Source organism: Oreochromis niloticus, linkage group LG12, assembly GCF_001858045.2.
Source record: "Oreochromis niloticus isolate F11D_XX linkage group LG12, O_niloticus_UMD_NMBU, whole genome shotgun sequence".
Taxonomy (NCBI): domain Eukaryota; kingdom Metazoa; phylum Chordata; class Actinopteri; order Cichliformes; family Cichlidae; genus Oreochromis; species Oreochromis niloticus.
This window is the reverse complement of record NC_031977.2, coordinates 3977681-3987945: the sequence shown is the minus strand read 5'-3', so window position 1 is coordinate 3987945 and position 10265 is coordinate 3977681. Positions and strand designations below refer to the sequence as shown.

Here is a 10265-nt window from a genome sequence, read left to right as displayed (position 1 = left end):
ACTGTCTGGTATTCGGTTAGCCAGTCCAGGTGCGTCTCATCCATTAGCAGCTGATTCATTTGTGATGCCAGATGCTCATGGAGTGCAGTTAGCTTCTTTAGTCAGTAGATGTGAATTATTTTAGGGCCTGGTGGTGTCCAACTTCTGAGGTCTGCTCTTAGATCTACTAGCCACTGAGCATTGTTGTTATGTGTTGCATCCTTTTCCCTATGCTCTTCTAATATTGCTCCATCTACAGTCTTGGTGGGGCTGTTCTCATATTGTTCCCTTGCCACTGAGAGTACACTTGGGATGGTTCATAGAGAACATCTAGTTTATCCTCCTGGCTTCCATCTGTCTGGTATACCTCTCCAGGCACTTAGCCAAGGCTGTTAGTCAAGGCTTGCTTGGCAATTTTTAAGGACTCAGGTACAGACATCTTGTTGTTCTTCTTAGGCACCCCTCTTCACACCTTCCTCCAGTCCCAATAGTTGGCTGACTTCCTTCCATGCTGCCTTGATCTTTTCCCTAGTCTCCTTTTCCATGGACGCTACTGCTCTCTGTGGCTGTTCATCTTGTGGCCAAAATCTCAAAGATCACTGTTGTCGTGGTGTACATCAGCTGGTTGGTTTCAGTGATGGTTGCAGCAAGTCCAGACGCTTTTCTTTCCAAGCTCCTTAGACTACGATGACCTGGGTGACTGAGAACCTTCACAGACATGCTTTTTTACTTAGAGTACATTTCAGAACCTGTACTTTTTTACTTTTACTTGACTAAAGAAGTTGAATCATTACTTCAACTTTAGTATTTTTTCCCCAAGTATCTGTACTTCTACTTAAGCAAAGAATGTCTGTACTTTTGCCACCTCTGTCACTAGCTGACAAACCTGTGACAGCCCCAAGACATCAAAGCAATAACAACAAATTACATCCCACTTATAATGATGAAATATGAATATCTTATGCTTTATATCGGATATCACTCTTCCTCTTCACTGCCGTTGTATCTTTTGACGAGGGGATTTTTTTTTCTGCTGGGCAGAGTTTCCGCAGTTGTACTAGTTTTCAACATTTCAGTTAACTGTTGTCAATAAATAGATATGGAGGGAAACAAAAACATTTGTTCTTGTTATGTTTTAGCAGTAGCAGAGAGAACTGAAGATGGGAGGCAAAATTCAAAGTCAATGTTTCTGTTCAATCAAAACTGACTTCAAAGTAATTAAGTATTTTAAAGGTTATTACTATTTCAAAGGTCCCCTTTTTCTAATTACCCTCTCTAAATTTCACCACTGGGGGCATTAGTTAACAGTTGGTATGGTAAAATATTTTTAGACTTGTGCTGTTTACGTTTCATATTTATAACATTACTTTTGGCTCTACCCTCATTTTCTCAAAAGGATTTACCTTTTTCAAGGCTGCCTTTGTAAATTTGAATTTGTTCTTATTCAAAAGTCTGGTTAAGGTTATTTTGGACTGTCGAGAAAGGTGGGGCAGAGAGAGAAAACTAAACAAAGTTTGACAAGTTAAGTTATAAAAAGGTAAAAGCCTATAGAGATTCTATAAAGCTGTTCTTGCAAAAGTAAAATGTGTTCAGCACCACCATGCATTCAGTTCACAATTCTGATTGTAAAAGCTAAAAAAAGATAGCTGATAGATCTGTAGTCTTTAAACCCAGTGATAGAGGGTTTCTTGGGGACTGGGATAATTGAACATGTGACACTGAGTTAAAAGAAAATTTTCTCTTTTTGAGCACATCTTTGAATTACTTGAACAAGACAGCTGATGGCGTCTTAATTGTTGATGGCGTCTTAATTGTTTATCCAGCAGATCAAATATAACAACACATGGTTTAGATTTCATCTTTTTTTATTTCAAGGAGCTTTGTTTCATACAAAATGTATGATGTAGAAACAACTACAGAATTCAAAGTCTGGCCAACAAACATAAATTCACACAAACAAACATTTCACTGAATCCCAAGACCCAAAGAAAGGAATGTTCCTGGTCTTCTGCATGGAGTGGAACTACCAATAATGTTCAATACTATTTTTTTCAATAGAAATTTGTCTTTTCAACAAACCCCACAGTTTATATCAAATATTAAAAAGTAACAACAAAAGGACACATGATATCTAAAAGTAAGTAAGTAAATATATTACATGCACATATACTGTTAGAACATGCATACATCTGTATTTTTTCAAGAAGAAAACCCACATTTACATTCAGTGGTATGCAGGAATAAAGCTGTTGGACTGCTTCTAATGTGTGGAGGCTGACTGTTCCAGACTTGGTCAAAGGTATATTTTTCTTTAATGTAATGCAGACACAATACAGATATTTTGAGATTTTTTTCTTTTTGGCATTATATGTTGAAACTGTTAAAATAATGATTGTATCTGCAAAGGATATATCTTAGACTAAAAGAATGACTTAGACAGTGTTTATTTATGAGAACCCTGTTATTGTGACCTAACAGGACACACCTCATCCCTTTTGGAACCATGGGATTTATATTTGACACAGTTAAAGTGTAAAGGTAAATGTTATGCATGCAAATATACATATAAAGTTGCTACAATTTTAAATATTCTTGTTTAAGCTTTGTGCCTTAATGCATTTTTTTGCTTTTTTGTCTGTGTTTCACTTTTTTTCATAGCATTTTCTATAAAATATTTGGTCACAATCATGCTGAAGCCTAAATCTGAAGAGACCAGCATGTAATGCTACAGGATGCATGGAGAAACCAGTTTTTCTTGTTGCATAGCCCTACTTAACTGTCTTTAGCTTGTGTCTGGCCCCTGTAATGTGTGTTGCTGTGGTTAAACAAAGCCCCTGGCCTAGTCAGTCAGGTGCTTCAGAGTTTAACATCTTGTCCTTCATGTAAGCACAGCAATAGGCATTTCATCAGAGACAATCCACCAAGTTGCATATAACAGAGATTGTTTGTGTGTAAGTCAGCCTACATATGAAGTTCAGAGCAAAGTGCAAGGCTTCAACAGATCCACAGCCCTCCAGAGCTCAGTGTCAAAACATCCTTTTAAAAATTTGTTGTTTTAGAAAGCCGTTTTTTCCCCAGTAAAATTAGATCAGAGATTGGTGAGGCAGCAGGAGAGGTATGGGCCAACAAGACCAATCTAGTACTGTCAGATTTACTTCCTACCATTGTTAAATATCAGTAACATCCGTCAAGTGCTCTTGTAATCGTTGGGGTTTTCTTTCATTATTGTAGGAGCTTGCCTTAAAATAATGTGATATATAGTGAAATGAATTAAAACAAATTCAATTAAAAACATAAAGTAATGTGCCTCAGTCCAGCCTTAACAGTACTATAATTATAGGGCAGGGATAGCTCAGTAGGTAGAGTGGTCGCTCCATGATCGGAAGGTTGGTGGTTCAAATCGAAACATCGAACAGGTACCCTGAGGTACCCCTTGAGCAAGGTACTGTCTCTACACACTGCTCCCCAGGTGCTGGATTGGTAGCTGCCCACTGCTTCACTGAGTGAATGGGTTAAATGCAGAGGACAAAATATCTCACGCGTGGGAAATAAACTATGTTTAACCTTCTAGGACCTGGCGTCCACATATGTGGACATCACATTTTGGGTTGTCTAGACCACAAAACTACATTTTGCTCCACAAGGGACTGTTATCTTTTACAAGGATATTATACTGCCACTGTTCTGTTGAAATTTAAAACAAATGTCCTCATATGTGGATATCCAGCCCTTGCAGGGCAAAATCAGGTAAAAAGATCATTCTTGTTTTCCACCAGGTTCCAATCAGCCCAAATAGCAAAGATAAATTAAAAAAGCATGCCATGAAAGAGTTTGGGTCTTAGGAAGTTAATTGCACACTAATAAGCTACTATCAATGTGGAAGTATTATAAGTTTGATACAGATTCTATTTGAATATTTCAAAATGAGTGTTCTTTTGAATCTAGCGTTTTTGGGTTATGCCAGTATTATTCAGTGGTCAGGTGGATCTGTTGCCTGGTTACAATCCTCTCAGTGTGTTTTGTACAAACCAACTAGTCAACAATCTGCAAGCTCTGGGTACAACCCTGAAATGAAATACAACTTGCTTTCAAAGATTATGAATGATTTGGAAGTCACCAGGTTTTTGCATATGCATTAATAAAGCAACACAAGCCATTTTAAGATTGTGATTAAAAGCAAGGCCATAGGAAGTAGAGGTACTGGGGATGCTGCAACAAAAGGCAGACAAAATAGCACCCCCTGCCAATGTGTAAAAACAGATAAAGATGTGGAAACACTTAAAACACTATTCTTGTAGGTATTTCTAAAGAAATATGTAATCCAGGTAGCCGTGAAACATCATGGTTGTGAAGTTTTCAAACTAAGCCAAAATTTTGGCTTAGTTTAAAAACATTGTTTTCTAGTGGGTTTTTTGTAACTACCATGTTATAAGAAGAGCACAACAGACGACCATCACAATAAGTAGTTTCAGATTCCTGAAAATTATTGGAATTGTATGATTCTCTAACTTGCAATTAAAAACATGGTTATGGAGCATCACAACAGGAAAAAAAAGAGTAATAAACTTAAACAATTTGGACATAAGTGAGGAAGTTTATCACCTAAAGTGTGCCCTAAGTCACATTTGAAGTGTTATAACCTGCACACAGATGAAAGTAACACTTTGGCTTATTATGAGTTGCCACCAAGCAGTTTAACATTATCATTAAGCAGTAATTTCTAATTTGCTTTAAAAGGGTACTTGACTATGTTGTATGCTATGCAAATTTGGCTTTTGGGCTAGGCAAAAATATTTTCCATATTTGGTCAGCTGTGTACAATATATTTATTGTATGTCTTAAGTGAGGTCTTAAGACAATTCATAGTTGCAAAACTGGCATATGTTTTAATGGTTTCAAAATGAAACGTGAAAAATGAAAAAATGAAAAGTGTGTCTGCCTGATGTTTGCAATTTAAGAGGTTTAATTATTGTTGCATCTATGTTAAAGTATTGAGTGAAAGCCAGTATATTTTTCTTGGCTATGCAGAGCAGGTCAGCTAAGTTTGGCTGTTTATCCTTGTCTGTTGTATGCAGAAGAAAGGAGTATTTGCAAAATTGTGGAGTTGAAATGTGACAAGACAAATATATATACATTTAATATCTAACAATGTAGATAACCACCCCCCTAAAAAACAAAAAGCAAAGGCAAAAACAAAACAAAACACACCTACTTCAGAGCTCCAAACATCAAGGCCCCCACACTATATCCTTGATATAATGTTGGTTTTCCTTAAACCATCCATGTGAGATTTTCTTTTGAAAATTAGATTTTTCCTATAAATTACCTGGTTGAGAGGTACTTTGCTGGGAAAAGCAAACAATTCAATTGTTTGACTGTGGAAATGCTCATCATTTTAGTGCAACTTTTGCACTTAACTAGAAAACAAACAAGCTCTTGCAGAATGTTTGTCAGGCCAAAATGGTGTACACCGTAATCATACACTGTTGAGTATTATGTGGTGGAGTTGTGGTCCCTGGCTCAGCTGCAAGGAAGGTGTGGTGCAGTGAGCTCAAGGGGCAGTGCCAGGGAGGTTGGAGGCACAGGTGAAGGTTATTAATCTAATGAGGTCTTTCCTTCTTTACAGAGACCAGAAGGAGAGACGTGCGTGTGAGGTCAGGTGAAAAGCTGACCGTGCTGGTGTCAAAGCTGAGTGTTTCAGTGCGTAGCTTAAATTAAAATTATAAACAACTATCAGAACGCTGTGTGGGTTCAGAATTATTCACAATTAATTATTAATTAAATTGTTTTGGTGATCATATGAAAAGTCACACACGTTTACCAGCCCGTGTTAATTCTGACTCGCCACAATGTCCATATAGCATTTATGGGGCTTAGTATGAAAAACATTGGATACATAATTAAGGGTTAAAAGTGGTGTTTCTCCTTCAGACCAGAAAAGTTATATACTGATATGTTTCTCCATATTCAATCCAACAGTTGGTGCTAAAGTGCTCAAGGCACAGACATGAAACTCGGTGAAAAGAAAGAAAGGAAAAGTAATTCACTCTGCCTCTTTTATTTTCTTTACTCTGTGAAGATAGGGGCTGGAATAAGACCTTTTTTTCTAATGATTATTCTAAAGAAATTGGATCACTGCTGTAAAACTGCATTATACAGTAATTACTGGGCATGATGTTAAAACATAATTTTTTTGATACATAAGAAAGGATGAAAAAAAAAATGACCCAGAAATGTCAAGCATCTGAACAACTGATACACGCACACTCAGGCACACACACGCACACTCACAGACATAGCTTGTGTCCATTAAAATGGACAAAAAATGGATAAAAAAGTAGCAATCCTTGCTACTTTGGGTAGTAAACAGCCACAACCACCTATACCCATCCACTGCAGCTGACCCAACTCACACTCTACAACCTGAATAAGATACTTGCTAAGCTCTCACTGTGACATCGTTACCAAAAATATAAAAAGAGGTTATATCAGGTAGTTAACCAGTTCTAACATCTTAGCATGCAAATTGAGTTTCTGACTTTAATTTAAATTGAATGATATATTTATAGTTTTCATAATTAAATCCCAGCATAGTGTTTCCATAATGCTGATCCTTAAGTTCCCACCCACATGACTACATGGTATCAAAAACAACCACATACAACCACACACACACAAATCAGAACTTCATTTTTCACTCCTGTCTTTTAAGTGTAGATATTGACTCTGCTTGCAGATAAGGCTTTCTATACAACACATTTTCCTGCAGAGCTACATATATAACAAATCAAACATCTATTTGCATGTGGCTGCATCAGAAAACAGTGACATTGCATCTTTTTCTACGGTATATCTAAAAGGAGAGGCACTTAGTCTTAAAACATCGCAAAGAAGTCTGTAAGAAACATTAGACCTGAAACAATGGCAAACTGTAAGCAGTTCACATAAAACACTCCTTTGTTTTTCCTCATATTGTATAAAATGTGCACAATGGAGAGAGAACATCTAGAAGGAAAATTTTCAGTAAAAAAAAATCCCAACAGCAATCAAACAAACAAACAAAACCATTTCCACTATCATGCGCTACTTCATTCCTAAATTCTGCAGAGGTATGAATTAGACACTGTCTGAATTCCATCTTTTCCACTGACACTGAGGGAATGTTGAAAAGGATTAGGCATCATCATGGAATGGTAAAGTCCAAAGCTAAAGACAGCACAGCTATCTGTACAGTGTCATGTCTGAGGTTTTCAAATACCATTTTATTGAACTACTGACTTGTTTTTGTCCTGATCCTATGACTTACAGTGTTGAAACCACCATACTGACTCTGAAATGCAACAAATGACAGCTAGCAATGGTCATATCCTCCTGAGAACCTCTTTCAGTTTAACGTTTTTGCGTGATTCCCTGCCTCTTTGGAGCTAAATTGGAAATGCCAGGATGTACTCTATTGAGAACTTAGTAGCGTAGCTCAAATAGGTTAAAAGCTATAGACCAAAAGCAAATGTCCATTACAAAGGACATAAATGAATAGGTTGGGTCTCAGGAGAATATTGTAACATGACAAATTATTTACAATGCATATGACAGGTTATAAAATATCTTGTTATAATGCAGAGTGGGAAGAACAGAATTAGCATTAAATAACTAAAGAATGGTTAGCATAAATTATAATTGTAAAACATTACCTCATCTGTAAAAATGACAGATTATATTCCTTGATCAGACACAAGATACAGACCGTACTTCACACAAATACTTTTTTGGTTCATTGTTTGAATAAATAAAGAGATATATTGATTGCAATTTTCTTGGCCAATTCCAATTTCCAATATTTTTTCCAAGTGTGACGTGCTGATGCTCAATTTTACTGATTCTAATTTACTTTCTAAGAACTGGAATTGACAGCATATACAAGTTAAGAATTTCATGAATCGTCTCTGACTGAAACAACTGAAAATACAGTGCTCTGCTATTGGCAAGAGTACATTAAAAAAAAAATTAAAAAATAAACTGAAATTGAGTTTCTGTACATTCACCCTTATGTGATATATTTAACCTTACCACTCAAAAGCAGTTGCAACAGATTTTTCCAGTATGTTTTTATATATACAAACACCATTCCTTTTCTCTTGTCTTTATCTATAATTGTCCTCACAACTCCTTTGATCTTTTGCTCATAGCAGCTTACTTATGGCTGGCTCTGAGCTCTGGATATCTTTAATCCTAGCCACTTTGCCTTTGTTAGCTTCTTTAAAATGTCTATGTTCAGCTTGGTAGAGATGATTTAAGTGTCTGATTAGGTTTGTTATTACAAACATATTTGTACCGCCCCGTGGTTTAGCTTATCATCACTCATCGAGAGGAGCTTCTATGCTAATTGCATGCAATCTTGGCATGTGGCTGTGAGCGTGCATGTGCAAATGTGCATTTGCTTGAACACGAAGCATAAACTGAAAGGTAGTTCATACTATAAAAGCGCTATATGAGAATAACCAGGTCATTTACCATTTACGTGTACACTGAGTTATTACCTCAATATATATTATTATATATATTATATGGAAAGTTGCTTGAGGATCAGTATGGTGGTGTCAATAGCAAATCAAGAACAGACACTGTAAGACATCTGATATTGACAAAAAGTCTGCTTTTCTGCTACAAGCGCTTTGATAAAGAGGATACTTTTCTATTCACATTCAAATATTACCCCCTTAAAGCAGTCTCCCCAGATGTTCTCAATAACTTAAGATCTCCAAGTTAGGATTACAATAAAGCATTAAACACACACAGTGATGATGTAAACTAAAGCCTTCAAAGAAGATGATAAAACTCATCACAATTCCTCAAAAATGCATTAAAAAGGTTTGTTTAAAGCCATGCTAGCACCATTCATCCTTCACTGCCTCCTGGTAACACCTGGGTGCCCTGACGCCAGAGCCTGGGCTGGTGCTACTCCCAAAGCTGATGTGGTGCCCATTGGGCATACCAAGGTTCTGTTGTTGAGCAGGAGACAAGGCTCCCATCATGCGAGGCAGTACGTTCCAAGAGGAGTGTCCAGCACAGGGGCTGGGAGACAGCGCTGCCATATCCTGGAAGACTTCCAGCTGGTCCCGGAGGCTGCCATAGAGGCTACCCAGGGCCTTGCCCTGGCCCTGGCTCAGGAAGGGCTCTGAGCTGATACGAGTGACGGGGCAGGGGAAGTGGTGAGAGCCGCTGTGACGGAGGGCATTGTGCTCTGAGAGGCCACGGCTTAGCCGGCCGGGACTCAGAGAGGTCTGGCTGGACACAAAATGCACAGGGGAGGAATTGGCAGTCTTGTAAGCTACCCCAGGTCGCGGGATGTGGGGGATCTTGGGGAGCTGCCGACGTCCACGGCTTGGCGTGCTAGTATTGGAGCTCAGTGCCACTGGGCTGCTTTTAACCCAACCACTGCCCTAGATGAAAATTGGACAAGCAATTTGAAATGATGAGGAAAAAGAAAATATGCCAGAGAAGAAAGGAAAATGGGAAGGATATGTATGGGTACAGAGCCACCCAAGGGAAGAAAAGAAAGACACCAAAATACATGTACATGATAAGACAACAGAGAACATAAGAGGGACAGAGAAGACAAAAATAAAGATGCACAAATGGATAGCTAATCACAGAGAGACATGATGAAAAAGACAAAGTGGGAAGAAAAGCGAAAGGCCATGAGAGGCTATACTGGAAGCAGACAGAGGAGAAAGCACTAAAAACATGCAGAGCGATCACAGCAGTCTGCATTTAGTTTCTGTTTGTCTATATCACACATTTGCTGATGCTCTGTCATATATGGTAATATGCAGACACAAAGCAGTCAAATGAGTTTTATTCAAATATATCAAGTCATTTCAACTTGACTTAAGTATTGTAAAGTTTACAGTGGAACATATATTCACTGATTTGATTCAAAGTGTTGTCTGTTTTTATTCTAGTCTAGTGCAGTCTCTCATTTTTACTTTTTTTTAAATTGTGGAGGTCAGGAGAAAAGTGCAAGAGTAAGTGTCTACAGGCATCTGTAAAACATGGTGGAGTCTCTGTCATGGTTTGCGGTTGCATTTCAGCCAATGGTGTTGGGGATCTTGTTAAAACTTATGGAATTATGAGAGCAGAAAAGTAGAGCCAGATTTTGATCCAATTTGCAATAAAATCTTAAAATCATCTGAATGGCAAGAGCTTCATCTTTTAGCATGAAAATGTTCTCAGATACACTGCCAATGCAATAAAAGCATACCAGGACTCCATGCCTCCACAGAGCC

General features: G+C 37.8%; 1 protein-coding gene across 20 annotated transcripts in view; it reads right to left on the bottom strand.

Moving 5' to 3' along the window:
• Window positions 1-6021: 6021 nt before the first annotated feature.
• Window positions 6022-10265, bottom strand: part of LOC100710725 (voltage-dependent N-type calcium channel subunit alpha-1B) — a 219586-nt gene continuing 215342 nt past the window's right edge. For 19 of the 20 annotated variants that reach the window (XM_025911919.1, XM_025911931.1, XM_025911920.1 and 16 more), the window contains one exon: window positions 6022-9419. In XM_025911919.1, the coding sequence (XP_025767704.1) occupies window positions 8865-9419 (555 nt within the window). In that variant the 3' untranslated portion in view covers window positions 6022-8864. The remainder of the gene's footprint in view (window positions 9420-10265) is intronic. The other variant, XM_025911934.1, reaches the window with a different exon arrangement.